The sequence below is a fragment of the Gopherus flavomarginatus genome, chromosome 4 (assembly GCF_025201925.1).
Source record: "Gopherus flavomarginatus isolate rGopFla2 chromosome 4, rGopFla2.mat.asm, whole genome shotgun sequence".
Taxonomy (NCBI): Eukaryota; Metazoa; Chordata; order Testudines; family Testudinidae; genus Gopherus; species Gopherus flavomarginatus.
In genome coordinates, this window is record NC_066620.1 from 91,024,074 (window position 1) to 91,041,123 (window position 17,050).

The 17,050-nt window shown below is 39.6% G+C and overlaps 1 protein-coding gene across 5 annotated transcripts in view; it reads left to right on the top strand.

The window, feature by feature from the left end:
- Nucleotides 1–17,050, top strand: part of PDE10A (phosphodiesterase 10A) — a 601,549-nt gene that overhangs the window by 429,763 nt on the left and 154,736 nt on the right. For 4 of the 5 annotated variants that reach the window (XM_050949040.1, XM_050949037.1, XM_050949038.1 and 1 more), the window contains exon 2: nt 287–415. In XM_050949040.1, coding sequence (XP_050804997.1) covers nt 287–415 — 129 coding nt within the window. The remainder of the gene's footprint in view (nt 1–286; nt 416–17,050) is intronic. The other variant, XM_050949041.1, reaches the window with a different exon arrangement.

Genomic DNA, 17,050 nt, shown 5'->3' on the forward strand with positions numbered 1-17,050 from the left:
AAGCGAATCAAGGGGAGGGGGAAGGGAGTGAGCAGGGGCTGGGCCTCGGAGAAGGGGCAGGACATGGGCGGGGCCTCAGTGCAGGGGCGGGGAAAAAGTGTTGGATTTTGTGGGAGTAGAAAGTTGGCAACCCTAGCCTCAGGTCAGGAACCATGTTTACATTTGTATTTTTACAGTCCCTGGCACAGTTGGGAGCCCTGATCCAGACTGGGGTCTCTAAGCATTACTATAAGGGATAATGTGATGATAATATAATCAGTTAATATTCTCTTTTGCTCTTTTGCAGGTTTGACAGATGAAAAAGTGAAGGCTTATCTTTCTCTTCACCCCCAGGTACTGGATGAATTTGTGTCAGAGAGTGTAAGTGCTGAGACAGTGGAAAAATGGCTGAAGAGAAAAAACAACAGACAGGAAGGTAAAATCTTATTAATTGTGATTTTAAACATTAGTGTTAAACAGATTGGAGATTGGTTCTATAAAGGAACAAGCTTCATTTTTTAAAACGTGTTTTGTAGCTTACACGTCAAAGTTGCACAATTTTTAATAAAGTTAAAAAAAAAAAGACTAAGAATTCCTTATGTTTCTAGCCTTTAGCTATTTCTGGTTGAATGTACTGGTATTCATTTGTGGAAGTTTAGTCCAATATTTGTAACTGAAAATGAATAAATATGAACATTTGGGCCAAGCATTAATCTTTGTTACATCAGTGCAAGTTTATTGAGAACATAATTTGGTTTCTTGCCTCTAAAATTGCTGAAAGAAGGTTATGCAACACATAATATATAGCCTTCAGTAAAATAGTTGGTACGTTACATTGCAAATTCCTACATGCAACGTGAATTAAAAAGAGTTTGGATATGAGCAGTGACACACAGATTGTACACAAAGGGTAACGATAAAAAGCAATGTATTGAATTATGGGGAGGTGTCTTGCACTGCTGCAGGATCGGTATTAGGCTTAACTTATACTTAACATTAGAGAGACAAGATGGATGAGGTAATATCTTTTATTAGATCAACTTCTATTGTGAAAGATACAGACTTAGAGCTACACAGAGCTCTTCTCCTTTTAATTACCTTGACTTATTGATAACCAACTTGTTGACTAATACTTCAGTCCTACAAGCTGTTGTACGTGAATAGATACCTGGAAGCCTTTTGACCTTAGTGGAGCTGTGAGTTGAAAGGTCCTTGCTTTTTCAGTTGTTTGCAACATTGGAACCTAGATCTGCAGATGAAATTAAATCGAATTGTTGCAAACTCTGAGGAATGAAGAGAATAAAAATTACCAGGAAAAAATATTGACAGGCAATAACAATGATATTTTTCTGGAAAAATGTGAATAAATTCATCTGGGGGAAAAACATCATCCAGACATCAGTGAGTCAATGCGAAGGAGATACTTGGAAAGAAGGAATTCTAGTAAAGTTCTGGATCACAGTAGCAAATTGTACGCAAGATTGCAGTACAGTAGGTTGGAAGGAAAAGCCTGATTTTGCTTGGTATATGCAGCAATAAATAGTTTTTTTTTTGTAATAATAGTTTGAATAATATTCCCCTTTTTAAATATATGGAATATTGCCACTTTCCCATATACGGGTGAATATGATTTTCTAAAACAATGCAGAAAGGATAGTAGTGGGTGAATCTGGTCTGTTTGTGGTTATGGTGCTAAGGAGTTTGTGAAAGGTAGTACTGCATGGATGGCTTTATTATGTTGGCAGAATTAAGATGCAATGTATTTTCTTTGGTGTATAGTGATTGTTCTAATGGTGATCTACCTGTGTTAAGGAGAAGAAGTGGTGGGTATGTACTATTAAGTACCTTCGTTCGTTCATTTACTTTTGTGGTTTTGTTTTAGGTATAGTGCAACCTTAATAGAGACACAACACAGTGTTTATATTGATAATCTATCTACACATACAGAAAAATGCTGTTGTGTATCAAGTTTGTGTGTCAAGTATTGAGCTAAAGGTGTGGGTTTTTTTTATTTTGACTGATATTCATGGGAACTGTGATACCCAATAGAATCATAAGTGTATACTATATCTGTAGGGAGAGCTTTGTGGGATGGGGTACAGAATAACCTACTAACCACTAATGGACTAATTTGAGTCAGACTTCTTACAAATTAGTAAATACTGTGGTGCTACCAGGAAAATCATTGTTTTAGACAATAGTGTCTTGCCACCCTGTGCAAAGGATGATTTTCTACAACAGCCCAGGATGTGTGCAGGGAGTAATCTTCAGTGTGAAATGTAGGTTATGGTGTGAGTTAAGAATATGGGTGCCCAAATGTGGCATAAAGTTTTGGATAGTGTTTCAGTTCAGAGAACATGGCAGTTTTAAGTGTAAGTTATTTTGGTTTGCCTAGAATTTTTCTGCTGCTATTATGTTATGATGATTGTTCCCACACTTGGGTGTGATATGAAAAAAATATAATAATGGTGACTTCTGTGGAAGTAAGCTTCAAGTTGTATTGAGCCAGCCAGTTAACAAAGACAAGGTAAATATTGACCTTGAGGGTCAATTAGGGTCGCCAACTCTCCTGGAATTGGCCTCAATCTCCCGGTTGCTATTGAAAGCAATCTGGAAGATTTTAATAGGCCAAAAATCTGGTCGATGGAGCAGCAGGGATGGCTGGCTCCGTGTGGCTCCCAGAAGCGTCTGGCATGTCCCTGCGGCCCTTAGGCACAGGGGGCAATCAGGGAGGCTCCACACACTGCCCCCGCCCCAAGCACTGGCTCCACAGCTCCCATTGGCTGGGAACCATGGCCAGTGGGAGCTACAGCGGCAGTGCCTGCAGGCAGTGGTAGTGCGCGGAGCCGTCTGGCCTACGAGCCTCAGGGACATGCCGATCGCTTCCAGGAGTTGCCTGAGGTAAGCACTGCCCGGCTGGAGCCCGCACTCCACATCCCCTCCTACACTCCAACCCCCAGCCCCAGCCCTGAGCCCTTTTCAGCACCCAAACTCCCTCCCAGAGTCTGCACCCCTACACACTCTGGGCCCCCCCAGCCCAGAGCCCACACCACTTCCCATACCCCAGCCCCCTGCTGGGGTGGGGGAAAGCAGGCAATGGCAGGAAGGGGGATGGAGTGAGAAGGGGTGGGGTGGGGCTGGGCAAGAGTGTTTGGGTTTGTGTGATTAGACAGTTGGCAACTTTAGGGTCAATAAACCTTGGTTTTCCTTGAAATGTGAAGTCAGTGTATTGATTGTTACATATTTTCTCTATATTTTTGTGAGAGATAGCTAGAAGTCTCTGATTTTGAGCTAGGTTTTTCTTAACTCTAACCACATTTTTTATAAGTAACATTTTGAAGGAGATAAAATTAAAAGTTCCAGCAACAATAATTGTGATGTCCATTGGCCCACTAAAGAAGCATATTTTTGCATATTTATTGAATGTCCAAATCCAGATTTTAGGTATACTCATGAGTGTATTTTCAAACTGTTTCGGGGGAGGGGTGCAGATTTGCCTGGATGGCATTATATTGCCATTTCAGGACTTCGTAAAAATTAAATGGAAAAAGGCTGGAGCTATTTACAAAATCAGGCAAATAAATATGCCTGTCAGCAACCTTCATGCTGGTCAGGTGACATCTGAACAACTGTAATCAAGGAGAAGAGAGATTATTTCCTTCAAATTATTATTAATTTGCATTTATATAACACTTTTTTTATATTTTCAAAACTTTATACAAACATTAATTAATGATCACAGCCTTCTTGTAAGATAGTAAATATTACACTCCCCAGTCTACAGATGAGGAAACCACAATTAATAAATAACAGGAGAAATGTTATTAATTATCCATATTTGTTAATAAAATATTCTGTAGATTAAATTGAGTAGGATCCTGCCAAGACTTCGGAAACAATTGCCCTAAATGGACCATTGTACATACAAAAATACTTCAGCTATTCCATTTTGGACTTTGCAAAGGAAAATGTTTTAGATAAACATAAGCCAAAAGACTATTTTAATTTCTGAAAGAAAGCCACATATGCTATATATTAGCTGTAATGGCAAAAGATCATCATCTTTTAAGAAACTAACATATTGAATACATCCTAAGTATGCTATTATAATGAGAAGCAGTCATTATAGTATGTTTTTCTTCTGATGCTTAGCTGCAAATACAAACTCTGAATGAGTTGCATAAAGCTTGATAAGTGTGAAATTTTGGAATGAGTGAAATCTTACAGTGTATCTTGACAACAATAAAATGAAGATATAATTGGACGTGACAGATTTTGTATATACTTACATCTCTGCTCAGTAGCTATATAAAAATATTATATACAAGTTAAGAGGATTGCTTGAACATCTAGATTGCCTTTTCATACGTGTTGATTCTTTCATATTTACTATTATGTAGTTTACCGTATACCTACAGTAAGCAAATGCTGTTGAGCACAATGGAAAGGGAGTTCAGAAATAAGGGACTGGCTTCCATATGTAAGTAATATGCAGCTCATAGTTGAAAGAATGCTCATTATTGGGCTTTGAAAATTCTCTTTGCTATGCAGGGGAGGTGTGGTTGTACACATTCTTGGCTCTGTGAAGCTGTACAGGCAGATATTTATATTTTAAAACTACTCCAAATTGCTCAGTTCTTTGAAATTAAGATTGTTCTTGGAAGCCTGTAGTCACATGTGCAGAATATGACTTGCAGCATTGTAATGCACGCCAACTGTTTTTCCTTCTCATAAGAATGGCTATGCTTGGTCAGACCAATGGTCCATCTAGACCAGTATCCTGTCTTCTGACAGTGGCCAGTGTCAGGTACTTCAGAAGAAAGACCAGAACAGGCAATCATTGATTGATCAAGCCTTTGTCATCCACACCCAGCTTCTGGCAATCAGAGGCTAGGGACACCCAGAGCATTGAGTTGTATCCCTGACCACCTTGTCTAATAGCCATTGATGGACCTATCCCCCATGAACTTTCTTGGATTAATTCTTTCTTGAACCCCATTATGGTTTTGGCCTTCGCAACAGTCTCAAGTTTCCCTTTCTACCCTTGGCACTAAAAAGAAGAAAACAGAAGACACCAAAAGAGAATGGAAAAATGCATATGAAAGAAACACACACAAAAGACTGAATACAACAATTCAGGAAATAAAAAGAAAGACCTTATAACTTCACTTATCATAGCAAATGATCTATCTAGTAACAACTCAGAACAAAATATTGAACAGAGACACAACAAAAAACAGACAATTCTGAGGCATGCAAACAAAATAAGATGAAAACAATATAGAAGAAATATGAAGAGAACAAATTATCCTAGAACTAAGACAAACAGAAAGAAGACACTAACATTTATTGTTGAGGAGCAATTTTAGGAATGTGCAGGCCAGCTGCACAGAAAGGTTAAGAACCGCTGTAATATATCACAAAGTAGAAAAATTGAAGCATTGACACCTCCTGCTCTGGTTACATTAGGATCTTTCACGTCTGTGATTCACATACTTATAAATATGATTTGTAACATAATCTGCAGCTCCATTTAATATTTAAGTGCATGTGAAGGACATCCAGTGGTACATTCTAGACATTGGCTGAGTTCTATCTCTTCTTTCCTAACCTGGAATTGTCTCTAAAATTGAAATTTTGCAACATTCTGGTATGTGCTTATATATATAAATATATATATATTATTCCAAGAAAATTAGACAGGTTAACTAGTCTCTCTCAAAGTAAGCATGAAGAGCTGCAAACTCAAAGTGTGGACAAATGTTGGCATTCCATGATGTAACCTGGTATATTTAATTACCTTCCTATGTAGATTAATATTCATCAGCAGATCTATCCCATACAAATTCAGCTGCAGTTAATTTTTTGTATATTATAACATTCACTTGAAAGTAAATGCTATCTTTAAGGTTGCAAAACAATTTGAGTGAATAACTCTTTGGTTTACGTGCTCTTAATTTTCTGAAAAAATTGAACTTTTGAGCAGAAACACTCCATGCATGGTGGTCTGTGAATATTTGCTCATTGCCCATGACCTGTCCATGACTTTTAGTAAAAATAACCGTGACAAAATCTTAGCCTTAATCATAAGTGGTAGGCATAGAGGCCAAAGTTGGTTACATAAGAAATACAAAATACATTTTTTCAGATTAAGATTTGAATCAAGCGTTTTCTCACCCCACTAGGTGTTGTAAGCAATCCACAGTTCTTAATACAAGGCTTAATTCTGTGCTCAGCTTGGGACCTGTCTCTCCAATGCAAGGTCTTTTCTACTAAATGTTCTTGTTGCCTTCAGAGCAGGAGGGGTAGGAGAGAGGCCCTGGGCTGATGTCACAGACTCCAAATTATACCCTCCCAATCCATGAGCTTGGAAAGATACTGTCTTAAACGAAAGCTCATGCTGAAATAAATTTATTAGTCTCTAAGGTGCCACAAGTACTCCTGTTTTTTGCGGATACAGACTAACACGGCTGCTACTCTAAAGCCTGTCTTAAACATGGTGTCAGGGATCACATGTTCTATGTCCCCTTCTGTGTTGAGTTAAGCAATCCTCATTGTCTGAGTGCTTCAGGAGCAGCTCACTGAGAGAGTGGATTCTCCTTAATGGGCCATCAACACATTGCCTAATGTAAATCTCTCATGAGGTTGTTAGTTGCTCCTTTGCTGCCACGGAAATGCCAGCTGTGGGCATCTCTCAGACTCTCAACATATTTCAGTAACACGCACATAGGAAAACTTCATGAGTTCAGATACAATGTTAGCGCGCATAATTCAACAGGATGGTAATGTTCAACGGATCATGACATCTCAAATGATACCTCACAAGGCACACTTTGTACAAAATCTATCGTAATCATATCATAGTGGTGAATATGGGGGCTCCAGGGCGCTGGTTTGAGGTACAGAGTGTCACAGATAGGGTTAGAAGCAGCCACAAAATAAGATTATTTGAATTGGGACAGTGCTTCTAAATTCATAGACAAATTTCATCATCACAGCAGGGAAGAATTTAAGTCTCTTGTCTCTGAGGTTCCCTGACCATCTCTTAACAGGAGATCCTGAAGGTTACGGTTTTCTGGTACCCCTGCAGAGGTACAGACAACAATAGAAGATGTTCTGTTTGAAGGCTGTCATTTATTTAATATTAACACCGATGAGGCTTGTCAAGGTTCCTTCCCCACTCTGAACTCTAGGGTACAGATGTAAGGACCTGCGTGAGAACCTCTAAGCTTAATTACCAGCTTAGATTTGGTTTTACTGCCACCACCCAAATCCTTTGAGTTATTTGGGAAACTCTGTCTACTTCCCCCCAGACTATCACCCTCCCAGTAGCCTTGAGAGACTTCTCCACCAAGTTCCTGGTGAACACAGATTCAAGCCCCTGGATCTTAAAACAAGGAGGAATTAACCATTCCGCCTCCTTTCCCCCCACCAATTCCTGGTGAGTGCAGATCCAACCCCCTTGGATTTTAAAACGAGGAAAAATCAATCAGGTTCTTAAAAAGAAGACTTTTAATTAAAGAAAGAAAGGTAAAAATCATCTCTGTAAAATCAGGATGGAAGATAACTTTACAGGATAATCAGATTCATAGAGCCCAGTGGAACCCCCTCTAGCCTTAGATTCAAAGTTACAGCAAACAGAGGTAAATCCTCTTAGCCAAAGGGAACATTTACAAGTTGAGAAAACAAAGATAAAACTAACATGCCTTGCCTGGCTGTTACTTACAAGTTTGAAATATGAGAGACTGGTTCAGAAAGATTTGGAGAGCCTGGATTGATGTCTGGTCCCTCTTAGTCCCAAGAGCGAACAACCCCAAAACCAAGAGCACACAAATAAAAGCCTTCTCCCCGCACCAAGATTTGAAAGTATCTTGTCTCCTTTGAGTCAGGTGTCAGCCAGGTTACTTGAGCTTCTTAACTCTTTACAAGTAAAAGGATTTTGGTGTCTCTGTCCAGGAGGGATTTTATAATATTGTAAACAGGAGGGCTGTTCTCTTCCCTTTATAGTTATGTCAAGGCTCTATGCTCATTTAAATATTCTTGAGCAACATTGAGATCTTTAGATGTCTAACCATCTGCTTAGAGGAGAAGGCCATAGCCCTATTCTTAAAAGAGCTATTACGCTCATCGGAGGTCATCTTAACCTCTTGGAAAGAGGAGGAGGTATTGGGATGGAGACTATCTGCCTCTTCATCAGGGATTTACTCTGTAACACCATCAACAAGGCAGTCAATTTGACTCATTGGTGGAGAGCTGTGTACATCTTCAGGATGATGTTTTCATTGCCCTCTTGTTTTATTGGGTACCATTTATTTTATTTTTGAAGGACCTAGAACATTATCATTACAGATCTTTAAGTCCTAGAGATTGTGGAGGGTGGAATATTCTATATAATTCCAGACCTTCCCTTCCCTTCCCCCTTTCAAGGTCCCATTTCAGGGACTTCTGTCATGACAGCCTGTTATATGAAGAGGGGAGTCACTTATAAGCCACAGAGCAGTGGTCTAAGTGACTCTAAAATACAGAAGGAAGGCTATTTATTAAGAAAATGGAGGGCTAACACCTAATTCTGGACTTAATATGGCTAAACACATGTATCTGCAGCTACAAGTTCAGGATCATAACTCTGGCCTTTCTAATCCCGTCCCTAGATTGGTTCACAGCTCTCGGCCTCCAAGATACCCATTCTCATGTAGGAATCCATCCTGTTCACAGGAAATACTTGAGATTCCATGTGAGGAGTTTCCATCATCAAGACAGAGTATTACCTCAGCTATTAACAGCACTAAGAGACTTCATCAAATGCATTGCAGTGGTGACAGCTTACCTCAGAAACCAGAAATCAAAGTTTCCCCATACCTCGATGATTGATTGGTTAATTCAAGGGAAATCTCCACAATCACCGGATACTCCAATCATCAGATACTCCAACTTTTCACCTCACTAGATCTCAGAGTCTATAAAGAGAAAGCAGTGCCTACCCAGAGGATAAAATTCATACAGACGATAACTAGACTTCACCATAGCAAAGGATTATTCACCTCAAGATACTTTTGACAACATAGTGAATCTTGTCAATTAGCTACAAACTCATCCATAGACATCAGTAAGAGACTTCCTCAGATTGCTGGGATGTATGGCCTCCTGCATATGTGTGACACTACATTCAGGCTTTACTGCATGCAAAGGTGGTTGAAGTCTGTGTATCTACAAATAGACTTAATACAATCATTAAAATGAAGGTCTGGACGGAACCTCACGTCTAGCCCCCTGCTCTGAAGCAGGACCGGAAACCTAGACTATCCCTGATGGTTGTTTGTCCAACCTGTTCTTAAAAATTTCCAATGATGGGAATTCCACAACCTCCTGTGGAAGCTAGTTCCAGAGCTTAACTGCCCTTATAGTTAGAAGGTTTTTCCTAATATCTAATTTAAATTTCCCTTCTGCATATTAAGCCCATTACTTTTTGTCTTATCTTCAGCTAACATGGAGAACAATTGATCACTGTCCTCTCTAACAGCCCTTACCATATTTGAAGACTGTTATCAGGTTCCTCCTCAGTCTTCTTGTCTCAAGACTAAACATGCTTAGTTTTTTTAACCTTTCATCATAGGACAGGTTTTCTAAACCTTTTATCATTTCTGTTGCTCTCCTCTGGACTCTCTCTAATTTATTCACATCTTTCCTAAATTATGGTGCCCAGGATTGGACACAGTAGTCCAGCTGAGGCTTTGCCAGTGCTGAGTAGAGTTGGACAATTCCCTCCCAGATCTAACACTCCTGTTAATCTTCCCCATAATGACAGCCTTTTTGGCAGCTGCATCACATTGTTGATACATGTTCAATTTGTGATCCACTATTATTCCCAGATCCTTTTCAGCATTACTACCATCTAGCCAGTTATTCCCGTTTTGTAGTTGTGCATTTGATTTTTCCTTCCTAAGTGAAGTTCTTTGTCCTTGTCTTAATTAAATTTCATCATGTTGATTTCAGACCAATTCTCCAATGTGTCAGTCATTTTGAATTCTCATCCTGTCCTCTAAAGTGTTTGCAACCCCTCCCAGTTTGGTGTTATCTTCAGATTTCATTAACAAACTCTTCACTCCATTTTCAAAGTCATTAATGAAAACATTGAATAGTACCAGCCCCAGGACTGATCTCTGTGGGATCTGACTAGATATTCATTCTCAGTTTGATGGCAAACTACTGATAGGCCATACTCAAAAAAGAGTAGTTTTCAACCAATTGCATACTCATCCTCTAGTAATTTCATCTCGTCCGTCCCCATTTCCCTAGTGTGCTTATGAGACTATCGTATGGGGCTGTGTCAAAAAAAGCCTTACAAAAATCAAGGTGTATGACATCTTCTTCCCACCTATCCACTAGGCCAGTAACCCTGTCAAAGAAGGAAATTAGGTTGGTTTGGCTTGATTTATTCTGGACAAATTCATCATTGGCTATTTCTTATAATCATATTATCCTCTGCTGCTTAATAATTTGTTCCAGTATCTTTCCGGGCATTGAAGTTAGGCTGATTGGTCTGTAATTCTCCAGATCCTCTTAATTCCCCTTTGTAAAGATAGGTACTTTGTTTGCCCTTCTCCAGTCCTCTGGCTCCTTACTTAGACCCCACGAGTTCTTGAAGATAATTGTTAATAGTTCTAAGATTGCTTCAGCTATTTCCTTAAGTAGCCTAGGATAAGGATTTTCACAACAAATTATTTTATGGCCTCAGAGTGCAGCCACCAATTTTTCCTAAATTACTTAATTTTAGGAAAAACAAATAAATATGCACATGTACATGTCCAAATCATTGTAATTTATTTACGTAGGGTTTTGTTTGCAGACTTAATAATAAAAATAATGTATGGTTGTGTCTATTCTTCATTGAACCTAAACGGAATAGAAACACAGATAAGATGCTTTGTATGTTTTTGTCTTTTTGTTGTTGTTTCTTTTGCTTTTTTGGTTTCTTTATTTTTGAGATTTGCTAGCTAGCTGGGAGGCACTGAAAAGTGATATTAACAAATACACAAATATGACTTTTCACAGCAGACTTACTCACCCCCCAGCAAGCCAGGGGACAAATTAAGTCCTGGATGAGGAGATGGATAGGGAGGCAGCAGGGGCCTGGGGCAATGGGAGAACGGATGGGGGACTGGGGAAGGCATCGCAGGCCAGGGCAGTGTTTGGAGTCATGAGCCTGGGGCTGGCACCTGAACCCACCACCATGTGCCCAGAGCTTGCCACCTCAGGGCTGAAGCCAGAAGTCCACCCCCAACCGCCTCCAGGAAGGTGGGGAGCTCACACTGGCTGCCTGCTCTTCTGGTGTTTGTGGTTCCAGAGGGGGGCAGAACCCAACCTTTGCTGGCAGCCCCAGGGGAGGAGCCACTTCTTTGCCCCACCCCAATTTCCACCCAGAAGCTTGTGGCTGCAAGAAAAGCCCCTGTTGGCTGGCTGCGTGTGGCCACAGTGGCCGCATTTGAGAAATGCTGCCTTAGGATAACTTTCATCATGTCCTGTCTGCTTGAATACATCCACCTTATCTAAACATTCTTTAACCTTCTCTTTCCCTATTCTGGCTTGCGTTCCTTCCCTCTTAGAGTAAATATTAATTGTGTTGAGTATCTGGTCACCATTAAGCTTTTTAATGAAGACTGAAGCACCTCAGCAAGCATTTTGCAAATGACCATGAATAGTCAAAGACACCATCATACAGGACATATGACAAGTGAGATCATGTAATTATAAACCTATTTGCAAAGAATGAGAACATTAAAATGCCACATGTTCTGCTCCAGAGGGAGCCAGATCCCAAGATCTCTGTCAAATGCCTTTGTGATACATTATTCCTGGAGCCAGGGTATGTCAGCCTACCTATCGTGCTGGTTCCAAGGGCCATCTGGAAGCTCAGACAGGATTCAGCCATGTCAATCAGGTCTGATATTTAGCCCCAGTGAATCTGTCCATTCATCTGCCAATATATATGTACCTCTTTTTCTGGAGGTAATCTCCCAGAAGGAGGTGCAACTATGCCATCCAAACTCAGCTACATTACCCGTAGACTTGAAAGGATTAGATTTTTAATGATAAATGTCAGTAAACATCAATTTTGTCATACACATATAAACTGACAGAAAAATATTTCCATCAATGATAGTAGAAATTTACAAATAGGCAAAGTAAGAAAAATGCTGCTTGAGAACTTGGAGTTTGATTTAGATTCATAGACTCATAGGTCTATTGAAGGATATTTACTTTGAATATCTTGACTTGTGATGTTGACAGTTTGTGTTTTAGTGGTTATTAAACTTTGAGACCTGCACCAAAATACTCAGTCATTCTCAAACCCTGAGGATGTCTTCTGCACAGAAGAGCGAATTTCTCCACAAGTCTTTTAGGGCTTATAGTAAAAGCAAATCTGTCCAGTGCTGCATCATGAAAAACAATTCTTCTATGGTCCAAAATAGAATGGGAATTGTTTCTTTTGCATTACCTCACATTATAATGTTCAACTTTAGAGTACGCTACACTGACTTCTATTACATTAATCTCTTCCTTTCACCCCAGTCTCCTTTCCTACACAAGTGAGTCTTTGAGAGTAATTGATGGGTTGTTACCAATAGGAAGTAGGTAATTTCTCAGTACCTGTGGGTATGGTATGAAAAGAGAATTGTGGGCATGTTGTTAATAAGGGTACAACAAAGGGAATACTGAAGTGTATGGTTTTAGAGTAAGGTATGATTTTGTTTTCCCTTCATTTACTTTCTGGATTTTTGTACAGCCTACATTTTTAAAGGTTTTATTTGGAAGAACTTTGTACTAAATGATGCAATATAGAGATGTCATTTTCAATTTGTCTACAGACTTTTAATGTGTGAAAGGTAGCTAACTGCCAAATGTTTCTACGTAGCAGGAACGTTCTTGCATCAGTGTATATGTGTGCTAAAAATCTGGAAAATAGGAGGAAGGAGCCAATGGAGGGTTTACCTATTTTGGGGAGCTCTACAGCTTCAAACCACCCAGTTGCTGATACTAGTTTTTTCTGCTGGTTAATGGCGTACTTCCAAACTCTGTATATGAAAGAGCAGTAAATATATTCAAAAAGTAGGGAGTATTACTGTAGTAGCAACATTCCATAACTCGCTGCAATTCTGATACCTCATCAGACTGTGCAAAAGGAAATGACATGGCAGCATGTTAATAACCTCCATGTTTTATATTTAGGCTGTATTCATGCTTCATTGATGCTGTAAGCATGCTGTTTCATCCTGATGCAGCCTTGCTGTGCTTATGTCCCCAGGATATATAAACAAGCATGAATACTTGCCACAAATGAACAGTGAATATGTGTATTGTTTGGGCAGTGTTCCACTTACAGTACGGCACTGAGATAGTAATTGTTAGCTTTACAGTTTATCATCCAAGCCTACCATTTATAATTTTCAGAAGTATCTGGGGAGTCTTCTCTTAAATGTAAGGTACCATGAAGATTGATAGAATTAGAAAGAAAGTTGTGAGCATACTCGGCTTTATAAAATAAAGTTGGCTGGTGAGGCTACTGAACTACCTAACTGACTCAGTAGCATTTCAGATGCCCCAAGCACTGTCGCATATACTAACATGACATTATGAGAGAGAAATGATTCATTTTCTACCCTTATTCACTCCTCTCCTTCCCTTAATCCTCTTCCTTATTTCCTTATGTATCTCCATTCCTTCCCTTCCCCGTTATAAATATGAAGGTCAGGAAGAAGGTTCCATTTAAGATCATCTAGTCTGACTTCTTGCATAACTGATGCCATAAAACCTCACAAAGTGTTTCCCGCTTCAAGCTGTTAACTTCTAGTTGAGCTAGAGCATAGGCTGCCAAACTTCACTGGTTCATGTATCACCTGAAAAAATGTTATGAAGTAAATAGATGGAACATGAAGTTCAGATATCACCAGTAGTACATGCACCACAGTTTGGGAAACCCCTGAGCTAGAACATATCTTATATGAAGACGTCCACTCTTTATTTAAAGACTTCTAATGATGGAGACTTCACAATATCACTAGGTAAATTATTCCTATGGTAAATGACTATTGCTGTTAAAAAGTAGTCTGACTTTGTCTAGCTTCAGCTATCAATCACTGAATCCTCTTATGCCTTTGTATGCTTTTATTGGGATGAATCGAAGTTGCATAGTGGAAGAGCTGTTATTGAGGGGACCACTGCTTCATTTGTTGCAGCAATTGGAAGGTGTGTAGTGACTCAGGCAAGGGATTTCAGGAAGAGAAAAGATGGTCTCGTGGTTAAGAGAGCTGAATGCTGCCCTGGGAAGTTGGATTCTATCCGTGCATTTCCCAAGCCAGACTTTTCACAGTGTGATTCTCATTTTCTGGTTGTGCAACTTGAAACTTTTGGAGTCAGAGTTGCAGAAGTGCTGAGCACTCACTCACAGCTGCAACTTGGGACCACTGCTCTTAACATATAAAGGTGCTATACAATGCTAAGTACTCAGAAAAATCAGACCATAGGGATTGCACCCTGGCACTCCAGACTAGTGGATACTTGACACATTTAGCTTTCATTCCTCTATGCCTTAGTTTCCAATCTGTAAAATGGGATAATAATATCATTCCCACACTTCAGAGGGTTGTTGTGAAGATAAATTCATTAATATTTTGGATGCTATGGTGAGGAGCACCATAGAAGAGTCCACAAGGAAATTAATAATTCTGTATGCAATGCTGGATTTGGATGGTGTCCAGTAAATAAAGCCTCGGACCACATATTAAATGATGAGGATAAAACAGTATATTGAATAGCTACCCATATAATGATCACTTTCTGTCCTATGCACTGAATGAGGCAGATATCATGAGAAAAAATAGTATGTGATCATATAACTGAAGACTGTATCATAATGCATAAGCACAAGCCTAGAGTGGTGGTAATTATAGGCCTATAATTCTGGGCAAAATAATTTAACAGCTGATACAGGACTTGGTTAATAAAGAATTAATGGAGGGTGATATAATTAATGCCAACCAACATGGATTTATGAAAAATAGATTCTATCAGGCTAACTTGATATCTTTTTTTGATAAGGTTACAAGTTTGCTTGATAAAGGGAGAAGTGTTGACATAGTAAACTTCTGTAAGGCATTTGACTTGGTCCTGCACAATATTTTGACTAAGAAACTAGAAAGATATCGCACATAGTAAATGGATTAAAAACTGGCTAAATGGTACATCTTAAACAGAGAGGCCAGGTGGATGAGGTAATATCGTTCATTGGACCAACTTCTGTTAGTGAAAGAGACGAGCTTTTGAGCTTCACAGAGATCTTCTTGACCTGAAAAAGAGCTCTGTCAAGCTTGAAAGCTTCTCTCTCTCACCAGCAGAAGTTGGTCCAATACAAGGTTCTCTTACCACCTTGTCTCTCTCATGTCCTGGGACCAATATGGCTACAACATCAGTGCAGACAACACAAGTCTTAAACTGTAATTGTAAATGGAGAATCATCATCAAGCAAGTGCGTTCTAGTGGAGTCCTGCAGGCATTGGTTCCTGGCCCTACACTATTTAATGTTTTAATTAGTGACGTAGAAGAAAACATAAAATCATTAATGATAAAGTTTGCAAATGACACACAGATTGGGGGAGTGGTAGAAAATGAAAAGGACAGGTCACTGATACAGGACAATCTGAACTGCTTGATAAACTAGGTGCCAGCAAACAGTATGTGTTTCAGTATGACCAGTGTAAAGTTATAGATCTAGGAACAAAGAATGTAGGCCATATGTACAGGATGGAGGACTCTATCCTAGAAATCAATGACTCTGAAAAAGACTTAGGCTTATGGTAGATAATCAGCTCCCAGTGAAATGCTGTGGCCAAAAGGATAAGGTGATCCTGTGATGAATAAATAAGGGAATATGGAGCAGGATTACAATTAGTTATACTACCTTTGTACTGTACTCTGTATTCACACTACAGCAGCCACTATTGGAATACTGTGTCCATTTTTAGTGTCCACAATTGAGGAAGGATGTTTATAAACTGGAGAAGACCTCGAGAATGTTTAAAGGATTTGAAAACATGCTTTGTAGTGAAAGGAGCTTGACTTGTTTAGTTTCTCAAAAAGAAGGTTAAGAGATGACATGATCAGTCATCTCTTAACAGACAGAACAAGCGGCAATGGTCTCAAGTAGCAGTGAGGGAGGTCTAGATTGGATATTAGGAAACACTGTTTCATTGGGAGGGTGGTGAAGCACTGGAATGGGTTACCTAGGAAGGTGGTTGAATCTCCTTCCTTAGAGGTTTTTAAGGCCCAGTTTGACAAAGCCCTGGCTGGGATGATTTAGTTGGTGTTAATCCTGCTTTGAGCAGGGGATTGAACTAATGACCTCCTGAGATCTCTTCCAACCCTAATATTTTATGAATTGAATACTTACATGGAGAATGAAAATTTGATAATGGAAGGGTTTTCAATCTAAGAGACAAAGGTGTAACAGGATCTAAAGTCTGGAAGTTGAAGCTAGACAAATTCAGATTGGAAATAAGCTGGAAATTTTTAACAATGAGGGTAGTTAACCATTACAACAATGAACCAAGGGTTGTGTTGGATTTTTCATCACTAGCAATTTTAAAATCAAGATCAGATTTTTTAAAAAAATATATGCTTTAAATCTAACAGGAAATTAATTCAGGGAAGTCATTTGACCTGTTTTATGCAGGATATCAGTCTAGATCAGTGGTTTTCAACCTGTGGTCCTCAGACCTCTGGGGGTCTGCAGACTTTGTCTAAGGCAGCAGTTTTCAAACTTTTTGAGCTGACCCTCCCCTTCGAGTTAGAATTTTTGCTTGCGCCCCCCTGCCTAGACAAAAATAGACATAATACCTGTCCCTCCCCGGTTTTCAGGATGGAGGAAGGCGTGTGCAATAGTCTCTGGGGGCAGAGGCTGCTGGGAGCGGAAACTGGTGCAGCAATGTTGACAGTGATCCACACGTGGGGTGGTCTGCTGAGGTGAATTGGGGAGGAGGTGGAGCTTCCTCCCTGAGCCTCCCCTAGCATTGCTGGC